The following is a 23,910-nucleotide window of genomic DNA, read 5'->3' as shown; positions in this document are numbered from 1 at the left end:
TTGGAATATCTTGAAATGAAGATAAAAGCATCTTACCTTACTGCAGCTCGTCTTGTACCGCAGCTCTTGTTATCCACAAAGCGTGTTTACGGCAGAAAGAGAGAGCACCGCGTCAGGAAAGGAGCGTGAAGTCTGCCAAAATGTGTTCCTAGAGAGAGGAAAAGGGGCTGCTAGGCGGCTGTCACGGCGGGTTTGACAACACCGGGGAACGCGGCATCATCCTGCCTGCACACGAGAGCGCCAAGCCCGCCAAGCCCGCCTGCGCGCTCACAGAGGGGAGATGTAGCCGCGCTGTTGACCATTAGATGGCGCCAAAGCCACTGTAGAAGATGGAGAGGAGATAGTTGGAAGTACAGGGTTAGGAAAAATGATCTGACACATTTGTAGGGTAAATAAAAGGCAAATAAAGTAAAGACACAAAAAGTGTTTTTATTTTCGAAAAGTACATATAATGCCAATCTGTTTCATTATGTTTTAAAAAATAAATCAGTTCTGGCGGTGCTAGGTTGCCCGGTTGATTTTCATTTCAATGCAGATCCAGTATCTCTGAAGTTGGTAACCCATAACAAGATGGTGTTCGGAGCCGGTACGGGATCATGTCTGAAGTGCAAAAGGAACGCTTGTTGTGTTGCAGTTACAGATTCGTTTGTTTTGATAAACGTTCCACGATGAAAGCGCAATGCTCACCAGTCCAATTCATGGCAGCAACTGAAAAAGAAACGAAATACAATGGCATTATAAAGAAACAAAGCAAAATGGCATTATATGTACTTTTCAAAAATAAAAGCTCTTTTTTGTTTCTTTACTTTATTTGCCTTTTATTGAACCTACAAATGTGTCAGATCATTTTGCCTGACCCAGTACAAACGTAAACCTACAAGAATCCTGATTAATTTCAGGATGGTATACCACAGAAGTGGAACACACAGAACTACAAAATACTACAAATTCATGAAAGTTACATTTGGCAATCAGACAATTTGCTACTAAAGCTGTCCCTCATATTGTAAAAAGTTATAAAGTTATATGTCCTATTCTGATCATTAGGTATCAGTGTATAATGAGACATGATGTTAGGTTACATTACCTTTCACTGCATGGAGACTACTGAGCCAGAAGAGCCAAGCCGACATGCCACGGGGGGGGTTCTACTCTTGTTCCGTGTGGAAGTGGTAAGTTTTATGGCGTATTTGCCTATCTGAAACACTTTATTCAAAGAAAACTGCACCTTTTGAGCGGATTTTGCCCACCAATCACTATACATATGTCTCTCTTTTCTGTGTTTGAAAGATATAAAAACAGATTTAAAAAATACATATTCTAAAGTTGTCTGGAAAAGGTGTCCAAAAAGCACAACAAAAACTCCAACAATGCTCCATTTGCATATGCATTTTATAAACTATATATTATTATAGTTATATATTATTAACTGTTGCAATTATTTGTGTATGATTTTTTTTTTTTTTCAACATTAAAAAGGGCCATCGGGATCCCTGTTGACACACAGTTTTGTTCCCATATCAATGTATGATACAAAATTGCATTTCAGTCATTTTTCTTTGAGTGGATGCCATCTCCATGGCAACCGCCTTGATCTCCACAAAGCTGTGGATATGTGGCTTTCAACGAGATTGGATTTTGCCCAATCTACACCTGAGCGCACTCACACACTCACACATGCTCAAGTCTTGTTTCCTTGACAAAATGAAACTACTGGAGGGAACCTTTAAGATAAAAAAAGATCCCTTTACTTTTTCCTCTCTTCACACTCAAGTTGATGGGTTTAATTCAGTGGTGGTAATGGGTGCTGAAAGTGCATGTCGGTAATTAGCATATTTAACTTGTATGTGTGTGTGATTTCATTAAATCTTGTTATTGGAAACTTGAATGATTGCCTGGCAACTGCGGTCTTCTCCAGCCAATCACAGAAGTCTTTGTCTTTTAGCCAGCCAAGCAGGAAGTTTGATGACTGCCCTTTTTTTCCTACTAAAATAGTCTTTGGTGCAGATCTCAATGAAAATGTTGATCTAGCCTGGGATGTAGTCTTTTTATTTTTGAAAATTGTCTTTTTTGGAAGGCGAGCACTGGTAAACTCTTTAATTCATGCAGTTAAGTTACATTTTCAGTCTGTGCTTAATGCATACAAGTGAAATATCTAATTGTGTGGCCTTGTTTAATTCAAGTGTTAACTTTTGTGCACGCAGTTGACAAGTTCTTTTCAGCTTATTAACTTTGCATACATACAAAGCAATGTCATGTCCTTCTCCATTTGTGCTAAATGCAGACACATATGTGAAATATTATTTTTTTTATTATTATTATTTTGTGCAGAAGTACGGTTATACCAGCGGTGATCATGTTTTCTTCTCCAAAATTGAAATGTCCAATCTCGGACATACTTTTTCCCATGCATGTTCTGTTTTTTGTGGAGGTGACGAAATGACGAAATAAAACATGTGATTAGACAAATTGTTTATTTGAATTTAGATGCGTGTATATGCTTTTGCACAACAGTTGATCAAAACAGAATAGTTGACTTTATAATGGTTCATCAAAATCAAAAGAGCTTTTCTCAAAATGGTTGCACGCTTTTCATAGCCGATATTAGTGGGAGCACTGCAGGAGCAAACCAGAATTAGTCAAGACCCAAAGTTGGCCCAGGTCATAGCTCAGGGAAGAGACAGCCATGCACATTGGCACAGAGACCCAGCTTGTGCCTTGCGGGCGATGGCTGCTGATGCCCGTCCTGCCAATGGAAAAAAATACGTAAATTGTCACTAACAAGGGTTTGGAGAGCAGTGCAGCTTACCTTTGGTAGACCAGGCCGTTGGTGGTCACTCCAAAAACACTTCCATCCGTGCTCACATCAATCATGCTCATGGTAAATCCTGTTACCAGTGTCCAACTACTGCTACCACAAGTGGTTGGTGACACCTGTCACAAACCACATTTAGAGGTAAACCATATTTACATACTTCGGTGCGTATCATCTCACCTGGGAGACATAGACGCGGTTACTCTGGTCCACCCCCCAGCATCCAAAGCGAGGGCCGCAACTGTAGTCCTTCATCACCCGTCCCATGGAGCTCCAGCTGAGCGAGCCCACTCCCTTGTAGGGTGCGGCGTAGGTGCTCCTCAGGCAGTGGGTATAGTTGGTGGGTGTCAGCCCGACCACCTGACCGTTACCTCCGGCATCTACCTGTTGTAGCAATGCTCCTGACCATGTAGAAAAGGAATCAGTGCATATCGATAACACCTATAGTCAATCAACTAGAGTGGTGGATGCTTGCTTCTACAATGGCAAATAACTGCAGGAGTTTCTAAGTAGGGCTGTATTAACAACTGCGGCTGTAGGCAACCTTATGTAGCTTTGTTTATCAACGGCAACACTGTAATTGAAGTATCATGATCATCTTAATCAAGAGACACAATACTACCTGTCGATGGAAGAAACTCGCCCGCTATGAATTTGTGCACCCTATTGCTGGAATCAACACCCCAGATTCCGGCAGGTCCAACAGAGACATCCTTGAGGGACACCGAGCCCAGTCTGTACCAAGATTTTCCACTCAAGAAGTACACTCGATTGGAGCTGGTCCTCGCCAGCACTTTGCCCTGGCTAGCCTCAATCTGGCGGGTGTAATACAGTCTTGGTGCTTCCTGGCAGCTCCAAGCTGTAGCAAGGAAGCAGAGGTTAATGGAAATGTTTTAAGAGCCAACGTAAGCATGCATTTTTACCTCCAGTGGCACCCAGGTGACAAAGCACAAGCAGAAAGGCTATGACAGCTTTCATGGTGTCTTAGCGGGATGGTCGTTTTTGGTTGGGAGCCGCTATCTTCGGAACTGCCGTCCTGAATCATGCCTGGTTTGCCCGCCTTAAATACTCTAGAAATGGATTAGAAAAAAGTGATAAATTACCAAACAAAACCGGATTTTCAAGTTCAAAGAGGTCAGTAGGCCATTTTTATATTTTTACTGTACCCGGTTGGACAGGTTATGTCAAAATGGTAGAAAATGGAATGGATGGAGAAAATCTAGCCATGAGACAGTAGACCATATTGGATGGATCAGAATCAAATAAAAAGTTAAGATTCAATACATGTATTCATCTGAAGTAAATCAGAATCAGCTTTACTGGCCAAGTATGCTTACACAAACTCGAAATCTAACTCGGGAGGGGTACACCCTACAGTGGTCACCATCCATCCATCCATCCATTTTTTTGGAATCAACTGCAATAATGAAGAGATCACACACAAAACTGTTTCAGAGTTTTAGAACGGGACTACAACCAACAGCGAGGTATTTGTAACGTTGTGATTGTTTGCTGCATGGTGGTTAGCGTTCAGGCCACACAGCTAGGAGACCTGAGTTTGATTCCACCCTAACATGCTAGGTTAATTGGTGACTCCAAATTGTCCATAGGTATGAATGAGAGTGTGAATGGTTGTTTGTCTATGTGTGCCCTGTGATTGGCTGGCGACTAGTCCAGGGTGTACCTCGCCCCTCGCCCAGTGACAGCTTGGATAGGCTCCAGCATGCCCACGACCGTCATGAGAATAAGCGGTAGAAAATGAATGAATGATTGTTTGTTACACGTTCCTAAAATCACATAACAAAATGTGATATTATTATATCCAAATGATTGTGAACACAATCACATCTTTCCACACCTTGGATAGGCAGTTTGACTAGTTGACCTTTCGTGACGCATGTCACCAAATAAAACCCAAGTGTGATCTTACCAAAAGCTTCAATAAACACAAATGAATGAGGCTATTGTGTGTGTTTGTTTGTATGAGCTGGAGTCATGAACTGACAACAGTGGTCATTGTACTTTGGATGTTGTGAACCTTTGGAGCTGCGACCATCAATCTCACCAGTGTTTGGTTTGCAAACACTGGTGTCCAGGTGAAGTGATTTACGAGCTAAAACAACAAATAAGTGAAACCAATGAAACTGTAGGCTGATTCAAACCCCCTTTTACATAAATGCATAACAGCTACATGCAAAAACAGACACTTCCAGGCTGTTTCAGGGTGAAAATTTGGGAATTGCGCAAGTGCATCGCTCTTGTATGGCTGAACCATGCAAGTCTACATGGGGAAGGGTGGCAGTATTACTAGTTTTCATAAGAGGCTATTTCTAGCTTTGCTACTAATTTATACTGTCTCATCATGCAATATTCCACTTCCTCCCACATCTTCACCTCACTTGGCACAACATGAAGAATCAAAAACATTTAAATAACTGACATATGCACTCTATGCACAAGAAGGCTCTCTGCTGGTTTGACTTGTTTTAAAAACTTTGAAAAGCTAAAGATTTTTGGAAAATAGATACTGTATGCCAATATTTTACCCAATCAATCGATTACCAAAATAGTTCAATTAATTGGGTAAAACTTTGATTAATTGTTGCAGCTCCACTCATGACGGCATCTTATGTTACTACCGGATGACAATGTCAAAGCGATATGGCCAAATTACTTTGATTAATTGGGTAAATCGATTAAAACTTGATTCATGTTAGCATTCTACATATCACACTTGAATTGAAGGAACACTACAGGATGATATCAAGTTACTACAGGATTATAATGTCAAAGCGATACGGCCAAATTACTTTGATTAATTGGGTAAATCGATTAAAACTTGATTCATGTTAGCATTCTACATATCACATTTGAATTGAAGAACACAACAGGATGATATCAAGTTACTACAGGATTATAATGTCAAAGAGATATGGGCCAAATTAGTTTGATTAATTGGGTAAATCGATTAAACCTTGATGAATGTTAGCATTCTACATATAAAATTTTAATTTAAGGAACACTATGCTATGATAACCAAGGTTCTACAGGATGATAACGTTACTACAGGATGATAATGTCAAAACCATATGGGCCAAAATAGTTTGATTAATTGGGTAGATTGATTAAACTTTGATTAATTGTCGCAGCTCCACTCAAAATGCCATGTTATGTTAGCACGCCAACTGTTTTTTTCTCCATTTTTCTCCAGCTTCATTAGGCCTTTTGTACATGTTACCTTTTGCTTTCTGTCCTTGGTGGCTATTTTGCAGTATGCCATCATTCCAACTTTAAGTTGCTATCTTGTTATATACTAGCTCACGGACTGTTAGCATGTTAACTTTTTATCCGGTTCTATTAGGCTATTGAATTGATTGTTTGTTACGTATTGGTCTTCTTTGGTGTGTTCATTGGTTGTTACCTTGCCATTCCCACTGTTAGCATGTTAGCATCTTATTTCAGTCTAATTAGGCAGGCCATGATGTACACGTGTAATCCTTACAGCTTTAAGTTGCTATCTTACTGGCTGTTAGCATGCTAGTTTAATTGGACATTTGAAATACTACTATATACTAATAGATTAAATATACAATCATAATGGGCATTTTTAAACAGTTGCCACCTCCCCATGTTAGTATACGTACCAACTGTTGCATATTTGTAATTTACCTACTCATTTGAAGTTCCTTAATCTTCCTTAGCATGCTTTTTTAAGTTGCTATTTTAGTATTTTATCCAGCAAAACAGGTTTATTAAATAGCATTTGACTCATAAACCTTATGATCCACTCTTAGTGCTTGAAGTACTGAAGTTGCTGTATTGCTAGTATACGTATGTTAGCATACCGACTGTAAGCATTTTACCAATTTGTTGACGACAGGGCATGTCAAATTGCAAATTCATATTAGTCTGTCTGGCTTTTTTTAAGACATGATCATATGTTTCTATATGTCAACATGCCAACTGTTAGCATTTGACCTTGTCTCATCGGGCCCAACAGCTTGACTGCTAGGTATGATGTACTGTACCTCATAGTTCTTGTCCATCAGCCTTAGCATTTTATAAACTGAAGTTGTTGTGTTATATGTTAATATACAAATTGTTAGCACATAAGTTTCGTAATAGTGACAGTTCAACCCTGGAACACACTATTTCTATTTCCGTTATTTCCTATGAGGAGAGGGAAAAATCGAACTTGTTGTTTTTTTGATTATTATTTAATGTGTCTCAATCGCCAAGTCCTTTATCCTTGATCTGGCCTCCCTGACAGACCAACAAGGCTGATAAGTTCAAGGTCTCAAACTCCTTAGACACTTTTTAAGCTCAGGGAGGTCTCGAGGGAGTGAGGACGACAAAGGTGCATATGTAATGTGCAGCTCCACAACGCCTGAGGGACATGCTCCATAGTTCTTCACCCGCTAGCTATGACTGATGACTGTATTCAGTCTCTGATGTCGGAGGCCATCCATCACGCCAAGTGTGCTTTAAGCTTTTTCTAACTTATTTAAGCATGCATAGATAAGTCCATTCTCTGTTCGCCATCGCGTGTGACTCTTGTGGTTTCTTCTGACCTTGTTCCACACTGTGGTTTAGACTCGAGGGGGGTCGAAAAAGGTCAGGGCGTTTCATAAGACATGCCTAATGCGTTCTGTTTCGCCTAATGAGACGCACCGGAGTGGCCTACATATGGCAAGATTGCTCCTCCTGAGCGCTAACTAGAAGTGAGGAGTCAGCAGAGCCATGTAGCTGAAGATGCAACCACAAGGGCACAACCTAGATGAATCAGATAAGCTTGTTTTCTAAAGGTTTGCAAAGAACCCAAAATGATTGCATGATATAGCATATACAGTGGTTTGAAAAAGTAAGTCCCTGCAGGTTTGATTGCTCTAATCCAACTTCATGCTGAAGATTTATGATTGACAGAGTTGACACATGGCTTCTTCAATCGACACTAAACAAGTTCTTATTGTGTTGGTTGATCCAGTAGTTTCTGTTTGTGTATAACAGTGATGAGGGCACCGCAATCTGTGTGCAAACAATGAGGGCGGTGCGTATCAAAACGCGTCTCATTCCCATAGCTTTGCCAACACCTCTTTATAGCAAATCATTTCTTTAGCTTGGATCTTCCTTATGAAGTTTGGTGAATAACTGCTCATACTGCCCAAAACAATGTCTTCTGGTCAGTAATTCCCTTACCCACACTGTCTGTGCTTCCTTTTTTCCTAGTTTATGCCTCCTTCTTGCTATTTCAGCATGTTCTTTCTGCAGATGTGAGAAATGAATGAAGCTAGGGCAAAGCGGTACCACGGATTGGAGAAGCAGTGTTCACATTGTGGGAACAATACCCGTCTCTGGTACTATGTTGTTCACTATATGTAAACAGTACTGGACTTGGGTGTTTGCAGGACAATGCAGAGGCAAAATGCGTTCAAGTGTAAACAAAACAAAACAATCAAGATTGTAAATCTGGTCCCGAAATGAACTGAAGTTCAGCTGGCAATATGGAGTCATGTACAACGTATTTAAAAATCATCAAACGAAGGCTAAAGGCTGGCGGCAGCAAATAGCTGGTGTTTGGGATTCAGCATGGAGCCCCTGTTGATCAAATGAGTTGAGAAATGGAGCCCCGGACTGATGATCCATTTGGCTGCCACGTCAAGCTGAACTCACCCAGCCTCACTCAGCCTCCTGCAGGCTTCCAAGCTCTTCGCCATTACCGATTCATCACACGCAAAAGGTCTAAGAGCAGCTGGCTGGCTGGGCTCCAAATTGCACCAAATTGTTTTCTTCTGATATTGTTTGGTGAAATCACATCACATCACATCAGGCTGCAGATGAGGGGACGATACGGGGTGATGAAGCACACATCATATCTAAACAGCTTTATTATGCAGCTGGATTATTTACCCAAAAAGTATCATCTAGTATCATCTAGTGAGGGGTGCTCACACTTTTTCAGCATGCGAGCTACTTTTAAAATGACAGAGTCAAAATGATCTACCCACTACAAAAATGCAAAACATCTATTTATTTTCAAATGTATTGAGGATTATTTGTACGTACAATGTATGTTGATGTACCTTACATAACCAAATGAGCCAATATTGCAAAACACACATAATTAACTATTAACATTTTTTGTAATTACCTCCACATTACTCCACATTTCCCTTCTTTGGTACTGCGATGGTAGAATGGCATATGAGGCAAACGCACTTCGAAAAAGACATTGTGAAAAAAAAGTCCACCTCCCATTCCGTATGGAAGTGATATGTTTTTTGCCTTTTTACTTGGTCCAGCTCCTTCACTCATTTTAGTGACCATAAACTTTAGCGAGGGCTTGAAATCTGACGCAATTCGCCGACTAGCTTAGCACTTTGCATCGCTGTTTACGCATGAGCGGTGACCTAAAGGTCAAAATTCAGTTGTCATCTGACTGGTTGTCCTGTATGTCAATCAAGTAACGGGGATGGATGATAGGCTGACATCGTAAGTTCTGCTGCACTTAGAGACGTTGTTTGATTTGATTGGTCGCCCGAAGGGCAACATTCAGTTGTCATCTGAATGGCTGCCCTGTATATCAATCAAGTGACGGCATTGATGCGAGGATGATATTTTTTTAATGTCACGCCGCGATCAACCAGCGATCGACCAGTACCACCTCCGCGATCGACCGGTAGATCGCGATCGACTTAATGAGCACCCCTGATCTAGTAGTATTCTAGCCACACCCATTAGAGAAATGGCCATTTGTAGCCTCTACTATGGACATTTCTGGGCATTACAAGTACCATGAATAGTCACTTTAATCTATGGCGGTGTGAAACATCAGCTGTATTAATGCTGGTTGGGCAGCTCCTTGGTTCTGTTGCTGCTGTATTGTGCAATACACAGTACTTGATGTATTTCCCCCCCCAAAATTAGCTGCGCATAATAGAAGCAGCTGCATTTGAAGCAATCCGACAGCTTTATCTAACTCTGCATGCGCTTTAAAAGGTTTTAATGCTGGCTGTGTAGTTGTAGTTGTAGCTGTGTAGCCGGTAGTTGCCAGCTGTTGCAGCTATTACAACATTGGTGCAATGTGACGGTTTGTGATTTACCATGTCGTCAAAGAGCGGTGTTTTAACATTCCTTTTTCTCTTGCCCTACCCACCTCATTATTAAAGCTATAACATATATAACAGCCTCCCTCCAATTATCGTTTTATTCCATTACCACACAAAAACTGAACATGATGCTGCCTGCCAACACTTACTATTTCAGCAATACCTATAAAAAGCCACTGGGTGGCATTATCACTTTACAGAGGCTTTCATGATGCCTCTCCATTACATGTCTAAGGCAGGGGTCTCAAACTTAGTCTCAAGCTAGTTTGAGGCCCCCACCTTGATATGAAAGTTTAATGTCAGTGCGGCCGGTGGGCACACCGGACTCAATTGATGCGATTTACGAAGCTGCTCCCAGATGTAACGATGCTAACTTGCTAATTGGGTAAAATGGTTAAGTTTCATTAATGTTCATGTTAAAGGTTAAATAAGAAAAAAAATTATTTCTCTACCCACCAACTATATGTGGTTTCTTAAGTTTTTCTTATTTGCCGTTTTATTATTATTTTATTTATTTATTACTGAGTGGGTGTTTTTCTTTATTTTGATTTATTTATTTCTTCATCTTATTTTGTGTAGTAAATAAAAAAAATGAGATATTTGAGAATAGTGGAATGTAAAAAAGTGAAAAAGCAGTGCAAAAGCAGTGAAGACAGTTTTTTTATTTTAATTTTTTTCTGTTTTTAATAAATGTGTTTTTTTTTTTTAAACCTGATGCGACCGAGCCTCACCCAGACCCTAGCTCCAGTGGCTCCTAGGTAAATTGAGTTTGACACCCCTGGTCTAATGGCAAGCCATTTAAAAATAAAGAAGAACCAGTCACATGTGAATGATGGTGAAGGTCGCGTGTAACACTTCTAAGCCCCAGAGGATGCTCCTGAATATGGGGACAGACTGACGGCGGTGCCTACTCGGCCGGAGGCTCCACGGGGCCTCGGGGATCAGCACATTTTGGTGTATATCCTTTAGATGCATCACCCCTGAGCCATGAATTGAACTGCTCTGATGTCAGAGGCCATCCATCATGACAAGTACAGACATTTACACACAACAGTGTGTGGCCTCTTCATACTAGATGTTGGCTTTAGTTCTATTTTTCTGTGGTGGTAACCGTACCAGGAAGTAAGAGTGAATGCCCGACCTTGATTTATGAAGTAGTTATGAACTGATGAAGATGTATGCACGTGTCCTCGTTGTAAACCGATATAGTCAATCCATACCAGCTGAAATTGAAGCTATTCCTTCCCATTTGTTTGTGGTCATTTTTTCACCGACTATTAAGTGGCCTTTTATAAAGGCAATAATGCCATTTACCTCGCTGTAAGACCAATATTATTACAGTATATGGCTGCAATAATATATTTATAATTAATATTCACCCAATGCAGTTTAGATATGTATTATGTATGTACTGAAGTAACACTTTATAGCCACTGATTTGTGTTCTTTTAGAATTTTATACTGTATATTGGCCTCCGGAGAACAGCAAAGCACTGTTGTCGACTATGTTGATGTACTTTAGAATGCAGTAAGAAGACAAACAGGAACAGGCTCCCAAATCTATTTCTTCTCTTGAGAGCTGCTATTATCACTTAATAAGCTGTTTCCCAGCCGTGAGCTTATCTCGGTGCTCTCCGGAATAAATAAATCTCATTCTCACCCCCGTGCAGTAACACACAGGTCACGCAGTGGCAATGATAAAAGGTTTACGTTGTATTCGGTTGCTCCGTGCAGGAGGAAATTGTCAGCACCAAGTAAATCTGGGCAAATAATCAATAAATTCATGTAAATATTAAATCATAATGGGGGGGGGGGAATACTGTTTCTTTAAGATGATCAGGGATCTTGCATATGACCACGGCTCCTTAATATAAGTAGAATTCATAGAATTGGAGTTAAGATGCACTTTAGAGATTAAGATTGCCCTCTAGTGGTTTTAAAGTATAGTACAGTTACTATAAATTTACATTTGGCTTTAACCTCTGAATCTTGAGGTGAATTTGCCTCAAAAAGGCCATTAGCAATGATAATGCTATAAATGGTGAGGTTCTAAAAGAAATGATCTACAACAACAAGATGAATTAATAGTAGTTTTATAAAATAGTATTCACAGTTCACATGCAGTTTTAAAATAAAGCATTATATTTAAGTAATGTTTGGTTTGCTTTTGCAGGGCATGTACACTGTCATCGGGAGTTGATACAAAAAACAGAAATCAATAATATTAAAAATAAAAATACTTTTGTGTAGGTTAGCATGCAAAGCTGAAACTCAACTCTGAACTTCCCGCCCGCCCCCTTTAGGTTCTGTCGGGAAAATATTTATAGTAACACAAAAGCATAAGTATTATTTACGTCTTAAATTGCCTAGGTGATATGAGTGTATACGTGACTAAATGGGTGTTATTTCAAGTGTAGAAGGCTCTATGTTCCAACTATGAAAATATTCCATGAATAAATAAGGAATACTTCATGGAAATTCACTCATCACTGTCAGGTCTGGAAGCAATAAATCGTGATAAACGAGGGATTGGATGAAAATGTATGTATTGGATGAAAGTATGAAAATGACAAGAGAAGCTTGCCAACGAATAGCACATTTTTAACATTTTATTTTAGTTTTATTGTACAATGTTTAACTTCTACTGTATTATGGCAAAGAGAATTGAGAGAATATGGCAGAGAGAATTCCACGATACTCAGTTGGCCGTAGACTTCCAGTGAAGCCAAACAATTCCATGTTTTTCATGAACATTTGGTTAAGTCTGGTCCACATAGATTTTGTGCAATTGTGTTTGCAAAACAGACACTGCATAGTCTTCCTTGATGGAGGTAGAATGCTAGACTCTCCTCCCTCCAATGAGGTTTGGAGTCGATGATATCAACCGTGCAAAATGGCGAGGCATTAAACATCATCACAGGCTACTAAAGACCATTGATCTTCTGTCAGATTATGAGGAATAGATTGGGATTAGAGGAGATAGTGCATGTGATGGAGTGCTGTGAAGACGAGATATTGCCGGAAAAAAGGTCAATCAGATTCACTTGAGTAGGGGAGCCAAGTGGAATTATTTTCATATTTGGGGAAACGCAAACAAAACAGAAAGAGGGAAACTTTGAATGTGACAAATGTCCCAAGTATATTGGAAAATGGCATTGAAACACAGTTGAGCAAAGCAAAACGGTCACAAATTGTCCCAAAAGCAAAGCTTTGCACTCCCTAAAGTCACAGGTATCCTTTATCCTTTTCATACTTCCAGTACATATCGTACAGTGCAGTTCATTTTTTTTTTACATAAACAAAGGAATCAGAAGATATTCATTCACCCAACCCAAACAGTATGTATGGTCGTTAAAGGGAACGGCATACTTAGTCACGGTGCAGCAAAATGAAAACACACCCAGAGCAAGTTAATGCATGATATGTATCAACTGCTACCACTGCATTTGTAATAAACATGTAACGTAACACAAATGAAACCGTTTACAAATGCCCACAAGGCATGCTGGGTGGCCCAACAACAACGAGCTATATGAAAATGGAAACGACTACTTCCTTGACGACTTTCTCAACATATTTTGCAATCAAGCAAAAATGCGACAAACAAGAGAAAGTACCACAAACTACCCAGCATGCCTTGTGGCAGGACTGAGTGTAATTGTGGCATGGGTATTTTGTGAAAGTATTTGCATGCGGTAGGTAGCTTGTGTTGTGCGCCGTGTGTGTTGATGTTGATGTGCCTTTTTGTACAAGCTACAGATTGCATCTGACCATTTCCTGTACAACTCAAGCCTGCCACAATAGAACTGCAAGTCATGCTGCCGGATACAGCTTCCATGTTAAAAGGCTTACATTTTTTTTTTAAAAAGCCTGGTGGGCCAGATGAATTCCTTTGCTGCCAAAGATGCATTTATACATCTTTTAATTTTTTTTGCACAGGATGCAACAAGAGGTGATGACACAAGTGTACCATAGAAGAGATTACATTTGGTGCAGTTTTAAGCCGGAAAATCTGCCACAAGGCTGCAGAAGTGCATTTTTATAAGAACTCTACAGGCAACTTTCCCATAGCAATTGATGCTGCACTGCAACCAGGAAGTGAAAAGGCACAAACTCATTTATTGTTGAATAGATTACACATCATGAAAAGGGGAAATTTTAATGCATTGACACACACACCAGTTGCAAATGTGAACATTGTGACTAGTTCATGGTGTCATATTTGTTATTTTCATGTAGAACAACTGCTTTTTGTGTTTGTTGTGTGTATATTTTGGCTACATTTGTGTCAAAGTAAAAAAAAGTTAGGCTTGAAATGCATCTTCTTTTTGCTGAAATGTACCCACGTTATATGGCTGATTTATGAAGCATATACAATATATATTGGTAAGAAAAAAATCTCTCAAAAGAGAGGGACAGCTTTGTCTGGGATTGAACGAGTTCAGATGCTTGGCGGGCCCACTGTTGGTGTAAAGGGACAGTTCAAAGGTGTTATTTGTGGTTGTTGGGCCCCAAGCGGCTTGGGTGTACTCCTTGACAACCTGTGACCATGACAAGTTGCAACCTGCCTGGCTGGCACACAAATCACACAATCAAGCTCTTCACAATCAAGCAAATCAACTCCACCCCAAAATTGACAAACAGAGCTTCTGCCATGTAGAAAGTCGCACCAGAAATCTACCCAAATCATAACACTTTGAAAGGAAAGTGTTATAGAAATACGATAAGGCAATTACTAAGGTGGCGTCATGGGGCAAAGATGCAAGTGGATTGAAAAGTCATCAATATCACCCATCAAACATTAACTTTGGGGTGACTTGTAGAAGCTAATTTAGTGACAATTTCAACAAAATGTTACTCTAAAGTGCCCAAAGAACATGCCTGAACTTATCAACCCTGCTTGGTGTTTGTATACAGACCTAACAGTAAGTCATTTGATTGACTTTCCAGGATCAACTACCGGGAAAAATGACTTAATAGCATGTCAATTATTTATGGTGATTAAGTGAAGCAAAACACCACTTCACTCCTTATTCAACAGGTCATTTTAGAAGTTTGGCTTTTTAATGGGATTAGTTTAGGCCCAAACAGTGTAAAAGTGAGTGTTTATGATGATGAATCCTGTCTTCCCTTGGACGTTTGCTGTTCACAACTTTGTGACTTAAGAACCACTTTTTAATGAAGTTAGCCCGTGGTTTGGGCCGAAATTATTTTGACCAGAAATAATGATGCTTTCCCGGTGATAGACGGACATAAAGAGTAAGTTCCTGTGATGACATAATAGAAGAGTACTGTATATGCATCCCTCTGCAGTACCACGGATTCAAAGCGCTTTGGGCGGCAGATGTGTATTGGAGGTTGTTGCGCAAGTTTGCATACAGGGCGGGACCTTCTCTTTTCTCCCACCAAATTTTCGCGCTGCAACCCCGGCACTTTTAGCGCCACTGGAACACCCCAGCAACAACCCACCTCCTCCTCCCAACTGTCTGTTTCAGCCGCAGAGATAATTGATTCTAAAGCCCCGATGCTTAAGCAAAAAGAGTATTAATAGCACGTTTCTAGGCGAGGGTCTTTGTCGCCTGACGCTGATAATATCACAGCGGGAGACAGCAAGGCCCCTTATCTGTAAGCGAGGGCAGAGATCGTCTATTATACAACTTTTTGCTCCGCTTGCAGGGAATCTGAAGACAAGCGCAACGATATAAAAAAAGATACATTCACAACTTTATACATAACTCGTCATTCATGCGATTGTTGTTACCAATAATTAAAGTTGTTTAGCTGGTCGACGTTTTAGCTGCCCAAGGGAAGTGGAGTGAGTCAGCACACTTTTCACAAGCTTTGAACACAGCCAGCCGGTTGCCCCGCCAACGCAACTCTCAAGAGAGGCGTGGTCGAAGTTTAGCGCCCATTGGTCCAAATCGACGAGCGGCCGCCAACTACGGTCACTCTGATTGGCTGGTGGAGTATGATGTTACACCAAGCGTGGCGCCGATTGGCTGAAGCGAGCCCGGTGCCTGAGAGCGCCAGAAACCAAGCTTGAGCGGGTGATGCTGGAGTCTCCCCTGGGCACTGGCAGTGTTGAAATTCCACCAGCGGTGCAGGTAGCTGGGGGAATGACTCCTAACTTACTTTAAAAGAGGGAAAATTAGCTACTATGATAGTTTGACGATCGTCTTCAACTGGATCGAGTCGCAGCGAGACACTTTGGTTGACGGTGACACAAAAACAGCGAAAAGGTGAGGGTTTCAGTTACTTATCACCTCTTTTTCTTACTTCCCTTTGCCATTGTTGCCCAACTCTCCAATAATAATGATTATCGCCCGATATGCCAGTCACTCATGAAGCTATTGTATGTCCAGCTAGCTTCCCCATTACTAGCGAGGAATGCGCTGGCTACTAAGAGCTAATCTATCATACGTCTTCCGAGTCCTGCATTAATCTCATTAAAGCTCCCGATTCACGCCGTGCCAGCTACATATCGTTGATTTAACACACTTGATTACAGTGGGAATTGCTGTAAGAACATTTAGCAGCTTGCTTGTGGCTATAGCTAGCTGATCGATGCGCTTTGCGCCAAATTTCAACTGACCTCTTATGCAAGTCTTTCATGGTTCGTTTTTCTAACGTCTCCACACAAATGCACAATGCCCCCACCTTTAAATGTTGGTTATTCCGATTCTGCAGATTTCCCCAAGATGGAAGTCCAATGTCTTGCACTTAAGGACCTCACAAGTCCGAGGAAAAGTTCCCCTGAGGGGGATGGGGCTCGAAGGGAACAAAAGGTAAGAGTGCCAGGTCCAGTATGACAGGTTTGATACCAAGTGAATTAAAGTATGTTGGGGTTTGTTTGGTCAAGTGTCAACATAGTCCTGGACCAACAGGACCAGACCAGATATTTGGAAAGTGCTCCCACACAAAGCAATGCATCCTGTCATAAAACGTCTCCTTTGCAGGAAAATATATGCACAGTGAGGAGGAGAGGCACGCCGATGAAGTGTGCCGAGTCCTGCACCCCCGTTTTGAAGAGGAGAGGTGACACCCCTGACCTGGATCACGTCACCCCCATCAAACACACTGTCACGGCCGAGCCTTGGACCCCCACGGCCAACCTGAAGATGCTCATCAGCGCAGCCAGTCCTGACATGAGAAATCGTGAGATGAAGGAGAAAAAAGTACTCTTTAGACCCATTGAGAATGAATCGGAAAGTGCACATGGTGGCCAGGTATGGGGTTCTGTTTACCAACTCAACACGAGCCTGCAGCAGAGCCTGGAATGTGTCATTAGTTTGTTTTTTGTTTTACAGTTTGAAGCAGCAGTAGATGAGGATGCAGATAAGAAGCCGAGCAGGAAGCAGAAGAGTTTGGGTCTGCTGTGCCAGAAGTTCCTGGCCCTCTACCCAGATTATCCACCCTCAGACAAACCTATCTCCATCTCATTGGACGAGGTGGCCACCAGTCTGGGTGAGTGAACATCTCACTGGACTTGGATATGGGGTTGTGGTGGCACGTTGTCTTTTTCAGAACGATGATCGCATTTTCTGTTTTCAGGAATGGAGCGGCGGCGCATCTACGATATTGTCAACGTGCTGGAGTCCCTCATGATCGTAGGACGAATGGAGAAGAACAGCTACACCTGGTACGGGCGCCTGAGGCTGGAGGCCACGCTGGAAGATTTGCAGCAACGGGGACGCCAGCAGGGCTACCACCTTCACATGGAGAACGCCACTGTGGCTGGCAGGGAGGCGGGGCCGAATCATGAGAGCGACGGCGGGGAGGACGACAACAGCCACGGTAAATAATACTGCTATTATGCTAGTACTATAGGAGGACAGAGCATTAACAGGACAATGTATTTTAGTAATGATTTGGAGAGCTTGAGAAAGTGGGAATATTGTCATTTATTGACAGCCAACATTTTAATGCGCATGTAGAGGTAGATAACTAAAGATGCTGGGCGCTGACCATGACCAACTCATGTTCCCTCAAAAAGGTATCAACAACAATTTTGTGGAGTTAATTAAAAAAAAACTACACCAACAAGAAAATTGTACCACAAATCAGCACTAGAACCAATGTTGTATTCTTTGACGTGTCTGGCTTGTTTGCAGCTGCCGGCAACAGGAAAGACAAATCTCTGCGCATCATGAGCCAAAAATTCGTCATGTTGTTCCTGGTGTCTAAGACCCAAACTGTCACTCTGGAAGTGGCGGCCAAAGTTCTCATCGAGGAGAGTCAGGACTCCTCCAGTCACAGCAAGTACAAAAGTAAGGACAGAGCATGCAAACATCTAATGGCACGTTGTTTCTGTTTCATAAAAGCCAACATCCTTCATCATTTAGCCAAGGTGAGGCGACTTTACGACATTGCCAACGTGTTGACCAGCCTGGGTCTCATAAAGAAGATGCATGTTCGAGAGGAGCGAGGCAGGAAGCCAGCTTTCAGGTGGCTTGGACCTGTCAAATTTAAGAAATCAAGAAATTCTGGTGCGTATACCAGACTCATTAAAATACAAGCCGACATAAAACACCTTTTAAGATACTGATATGTCATTGTTTTGCAGCAGAGACTGCCATGAGCGTTGCGCCACTCAAAGCCTGCAAGTCAATAGCGGGCCAGGACCTCAAAAAAGCCAAGCTAGTACGCCACTCCTCCTTCAGCATCACCCCGACATCTGTGGTCACCCAGCGGCAGGCCAGCTCAGCGCCCAGCAGCCCAGGCAGGTGGGAAAGAACAGGTGAGAGATGTTCTTTAGCGGTTACATACACACGATGGAGCGCACTTTTCATGACAATCTTCTACTCCTCGTGCGTTAGGAATTGCTCATCAGCCGGTGGATTATTCCAAAAAGACGGACACCAACGAGGCTGTCTGCAGGTTTCAGTTTGGAAACCCCAAAGGGTGAGTTGTACATACACAATGATTGTGTCAAATAACTACATATAAAACATACATAGGTGATGCATGCTAATGCAACAATTGGATCATCAATGAGTTAATTTTATTGATGGTTTATTTTTAATGGTTTGTGTACAGAGACTTTGGCAGTTATGCATAAATAAAAAAGGGTGGTTGTTGGTATTAATAGTTGTGATTAAATAAAGACATAGATTTTATAAAATTACACAAATAATTGTTTCAATAATAGAATAATATCCCACTTGCAGAAACAGCAGCACATTGCCTCAGTCCTCCCCTCAGACCACCCTGATGGTGCCCACCGTGCACCCGGAGCAGCTAGTCACCCTCTCCTCGTCACCTCAATGCCTGGCCTACCTCCCCAGTCTGTCCCAGCCCTCTGTGGTCATGCTGTACAACCCGCCCAACAGGAGCACTGCAGAGGGGCCAGCAGAGGCTCAGAGCTTGCCCAGCTTGGAATGTGAGCAAGGGCGGAAAAGAAGAAGGGATATAGTCACGGAAGAGGAGGTGGTGGCAGTGAAGAGAAGCCCATCGGGGCTAGAGCAAAGAGATGAGGTGAGGCATCACACCAGGACATTTATTGAAACACACGACTTGTCTTAAATGGTTTACTTTTCTCCAATTACATCTATAATATAGAGTGTAAAGGTGACTATAGGGGTGTTATTTCATGTCCAGAGGGCTCTAATAATGGTAACTATTGCAAGTGCTAAACAGGTTTTCTATGCTCCAACTATGAAAATACTCTGCTTATTAATATTGAATCCTACTTCACTGTCGGGTTCGTAACCATTTATACGTGATAAATGAGGGATTACTGTAATACAATGTTTTTGTGATATTATACAAAATGACGATCAGTGATCCACCAATTTGCTTATAGTTTGCGTGTTCATGGTCTACAAAAGCACACAAAAGCAATCATTAGCACAAGGTCAAAGTCATTGGCTTTGACAGCTGTGGCTGTAGGCAAACCTCTGAGGTAGCTTTGATAGCAGTAGCTCGTGAATCCAATTACTGCAAGGAAATCTGCAAACTGGCGGGAGTCCACTGTATACTAGTTAATAAATGACCATGTGGTCAAGAGTAATAATTTGAATCATAAATATATTACAGACTTGCTGCCAACTGGTGTAAATGGTACTGAACTTTGTTTCTGCTGCCCGGATACGGGTGAAGGATTTAAATTTGGTTTGTTTGTTTCCACCAGAAAGCAGAAGGTCAAAGCAGCGTGTGCACATCAGCATCAGATGAGAGCATCACCAGCACCAGCCAGCCATCACACTACCTCTACATACCAAACAATGCAGGTAAAGCCTTCTCATAAAAATCATGCAATCACTTATGGTGGATCATTTCCAAATTTAGACAGTGAAATGGAATTTAACTCCTTTTTCCACATCCTCTAGGTCTGAAAAGCCTCAACCTCCTCCTCCCCTCTGGCCAGCCACCAGCCCATCTCCCGCTCCGCCCTGGCACCATCTCTCCCATGGCGCTGCCCTACATCCTGGTGCCTTCATCCGCCTTCTCCCAGTACCCTCTACTGGCCGGCGGGCGACCGCAGCAAGGTGCCGACCCCAAAGTGAGTTTCAACCTGTCCGCCCACCTTATGATGGCGGCGGCGCCCTACAACGTAGCGGCGGCACCAGATGTGGGCCAGGTGTCGCCCGTTTCTCCGCCTTCTACGCCAGAGCAAAGCAGGAAGGGCTGCTCGGGAGTGTCGTTCCCGTATTCTCCACCGGGACATCGGCAAGCTGCCTGTGCGACTACACCGCTACCACTGGTAAGGACTTAACCAGACACTTTAAATCCAGTACTTGAAATATGATCTTTATATCATCTAATGTAAAATTGTCAACAGACTCCACACACTCCAAAGGAAATCCCAGCACCTCCCTCAAAAGCTTTCTTCCAGACCCCTGGCACAGTAATGGATGGCACCAGCGCAACACCTGCAGCCCGAAAGCGGGGCTCAGCACAGCGGAGACTTGACATCAGCCACCCATCCACCTGTTAGCCATCAGATGCTAACATTGAGCAATCAGGTTGTACCATTAAAAGTTAGTGAGGGTTTGTTTTCCCAAAAGAAGGACATCTTAGCATGCAAAAATTTATTTAGCAGGCCAAGATGCCTTATTGACCTTTTAAAAATGGCCTCAAAATTAAAAACAGGGAAGCCATGCTCCTCCTAGTAAAACGGTGTCATCCTGTGGTCAGAGTTTGCCACTACAAGCCTTAAGTCCCTCTCCTGAATTGACATCTACCTACCTAATCCCCATCATATGCTTAAATCATCCCTATTTATATGTTTTAGATAATATATATTAATTACAATGACTGTAATGGAAGCACTAAGTGTATGATTTTGTGGCGGTTGTCTTCATTGGGCCACATTAGCAAGCTATTGTAATAGTTATGTTTCATTGGCTGATTTTATTTTAAACATTAACTGTGAAGCTCACTTAAACCTGTTTACAGCCTCTGCGTGTTCTACATCAATAACCGTAATGTATTATGGTGCGATGATGCATTCAGGTACTTGAATTCTTGCGATTTTATATTGGCGAGAAATTAAAGTACTGTTTAAAAAAAAAAAAAATCCACTGAACTCAGCTGGTGCATTTGTGGAATAAGTGCCTTTAATGTTAATTTTCTTCAGGTTATTTAGGGAGTTGTTGTGGTAACGTACCTCCTCTTTGCCAAAATAACGGTGCTGTGTGCTGATGAACTCACATTGAACCATTCAGGAGAACTATGCCACACCAAAGTGTGCACAGATAACCAACTAATATGCGTTCATTATTTTTTTGACATGGCGTCAGTGTTGTTCAATGCTGTCATATTTTACAGTTTGTTAAATTCTCATCGTACTGTTTTTATGAGGTTTATTGCACTGCTAGATATGTGTCCAGCTCTTGTATAAAAAATATTTACCATCTGACTGTAATTGTGGTCCAGATTAATTTGTTACCATTGACTGTCACCAACTTTAATAAAATAAGTATTCCTCTTTACTTGGGTCATGTCTTTTTATACGTTTTAAGCTGCAATCATCAAAATTAGGAACTAAAGTGAGATCATTCATTTTCTACCGCTTATCCTCACGAGGGTTGCGGGGGGTGCTGGAGCCTATCCCTATGTCTTCGGGCGAGAGGCGGGGTACACCCTGGACTGGTCGCCAGCCAATCACAGGGCACATATAGACAAACAACCATTCACACTCACATTCATACCTATGGACAATTCGGAGTGGCCAATTAACCTAGCATGTTTTTGGAATGTGGGAGGAAACCGGAGTACCCGGAGAAAACCCACGCATGCACGGGGAGAACATGCAAACTCCACACAGAGATGGCCGAGGGTGGAATTGAACACTGGTCTCCTAGCTGTGAGGTCTGCGCGCTAACCACTCGACTGCCGTGCCGCCCTAAAGTGAAACCAAATGTAACTAATTATATTCTAATTTATTGGTATGCCCTCTATATGGCTACAATACATATTTATATTTTAAATATATGGTGTTCCCGCAGACCATGAGAGAGCCCATGTACATTACCACAGTTTGAGAAACCATTTAAGTGGTGGTACCTCCTGTCCAACAGGGGTCAGTAAAGCTCATGGTTTGGCTAACAAAAAGAGCTAAAACGTTTCAAAATGCCAAACTGCTATTACCGGCCATTATTTTCAAAATGCTTACATTTACTTTATCCTACACATAATTCGAACATCGGATTAAAAGGGAAATTCCAACTTTTTCTCTCATAGTTGACTGCAAGCTTAATAAATATCTCCCAGCAAATCAACGAAGCACTGTTGCCTTCATGGCTCTGACGCCCCACCCAGCTCGACGTCGGTAAAAATGAGCACTCCGTGGCGTCACAGCGTCATTGCAGCGAGGCACAGTCGACGCAACGCAATCTCTTGGAACTTTGCCATTTTCTAACATCTGGACCTGACCGCTTTTTAGAAACATCTATAAAAAAGGTAATTTCATGACAGGAGCATAACGTGTTGACGTTGAATGTCGCTCTGGTGTATTTCTACATTTCATTCTCGAACGTTCGCTTCGTCTCAGGTACGTGGCTGAACTTTGTCAATGGAATAGCAACCTGGTTAACGTTTATAAACCTGCGTTAAAGTGTCTTTTCACTACTGCCATAAATCTGTTAATATAATTCCAATTGATGTTTCGTTGACAAAGATCAGTTAGGTCGTCTTTCGTCAACTGCCTTACAATTAGCTTACATGCACAAATGCCGAAGTAATTAATATATTATTTGGCTAGTGATACGGCTACAAAACTCAGAATTATTAGTTAATACTGCATTATATCAAATCTGTCAACTTTACTACTTTATATGTGTAAAACGTCTGCTATGTATAACTTTACCCTTTAAAAAAAGTGTTTGGCTGCATTGAATGCAGGTTTCTCACAATGCACATACTAAATGTATGGGCAGTGGTGCGTTTTCTTTTTTCTACTGTGTCTTATCACAAACATCAACTTTTACGACACATTCCTGGCAGCAAATGAGTAAATAGTCATCACACGTCAGCCTTTATTTAAGTTTTACTATCCTGTCATTGTGGTCCAGATGTGATGCATGGACACCATTTATCATCAATAGTCTGCAATTACAGCCGGACGAACATGTGAAGACATCAAGAAGCCATCTGAACTGTGATGCAACACTTTCTTTTTTTTTTTTTACGCCTTGTGGTTGCGCCCCATAAATGGTGGCGGGTGGCCAGACCACGAAAGCCCCAAGACATTCCTCAGGGTATTAGTCTGCCCTGTCCTGCAGCCCCAGGTTGTTGGGATTTGGTTTTCGTTTCCAACCAGTAAAGTGGAGAAAGCGTTGGTTTAAATAACACCATAACTGAGCAGTTATAGACCCTATAGAGTTAGGCAAGACATAATAGTTCTATCTTTTGCAGACATAGCAGCTGGTTCAGTTCTTAACCTTCAGTCTCCCTAATGAAGCTAAAAATGCATCAACATTTCTTACATTGTCAAAACAATGAACCGATGTCATGAAACTTGGATGAGTCTAACTCAACATTGCCTCT

At 41.7% G+C, this 23,910-nt stretch overlaps 3 protein-coding genes across 5 annotated transcripts in view; 2 read left to right on the top strand and 1 right to left on the bottom strand.

Moving 5' to 3' along the window:
• Positions 1-2,455: 2,455 nt before the first annotated feature.
• LOC131132011 (fish-egg lectin-like) overlaps positions 2,456-23,910 on the bottom strand; it is a 23,685-nt gene continuing 2,230 nt past the window's right edge. The window contains exons 2-6 of the mRNA XM_058077146.1: positions 3,739-3,885; positions 3,438-3,674; positions 2,996-3,216; positions 2,810-2,934; positions 2,456-2,746 (exon numbers count right to left, since the gene is read on the bottom strand). Coding sequence (XP_057933129.1) covers positions 2,605-2,746; positions 2,810-2,934; positions 2,996-3,216; positions 3,438-3,674; positions 3,739-3,793 — 780 coding nt within the window. The 5' untranslated portion in view covers positions 3,794-3,885 and the 3' untranslated portion in view covers positions 2,456-2,604. The remainder of the gene's footprint in view (positions 2,747-2,809; positions 2,935-2,995; positions 3,217-3,437; positions 3,675-3,738; positions 3,886-23,910) is intronic.
• Positions 15,938-21,842, top strand: e2f7 (E2F transcription factor 7). Of its 3 annotated transcripts, XM_058077144.1 has the most exons (13): positions 15,938-16,160; positions 16,609-16,706; positions 16,878-17,147; positions 17,229-17,385; positions 17,473-17,715; positions 18,033-18,188; positions 18,264-18,407; positions 18,485-18,658; positions 18,738-18,822; positions 19,089-19,395; positions 20,051-20,150; positions 20,250-20,623; positions 20,702-21,842. In XM_058077144.1, exons 2-13 carry the CDS (start codon positions 16,620-16,622, stop codon positions 20,855-20,857), a joined length of 2,253 nt encoding a protein of 750 aa, XP_057933127.1. In that variant the 5' UTR covers positions 15,938-16,160; positions 16,609-16,619; the 3' UTR covers positions 20,858-21,842. The 3 variants fall into 3 exon arrangements, with proteins under 3 accessions (XP_057933127.1, XP_057933126.1, XP_057933125.1); XM_058077143.1 differs by having other exon boundaries at positions 16,878-17,385; positions 18,488-18,658; XM_058077142.1 differs by having other exon boundaries at positions 16,878-17,385.
• Positions 22,804-23,910, top strand: part of csrp2 (cysteine and glycine-rich protein 2) — an 8,020-nt gene continuing 6,913 nt past the window's right edge. Inside the window, exon 1 of the mRNA XM_058077148.1 lies at positions 22,804-22,824. The gene's annotated coding sequence lies outside the window, so the exon portion shown is untranslated. The remainder of the gene's footprint in view (positions 22,825-23,910) is intronic.

The sequence above is a fragment of the Doryrhamphus excisus genome, chromosome 7 (assembly GCF_030265055.1).
Source record: "Doryrhamphus excisus isolate RoL2022-K1 chromosome 7, RoL_Dexc_1.0, whole genome shotgun sequence".
NCBI classification, from domain to species: Eukaryota; Metazoa; Chordata; class Actinopteri; order Syngnathiformes; family Syngnathidae; genus Doryrhamphus; species Doryrhamphus excisus.
Note: the sequence above shows the minus strand (reverse complement) of the source record. Positions and strands in the feature narration are given on the sequence as shown.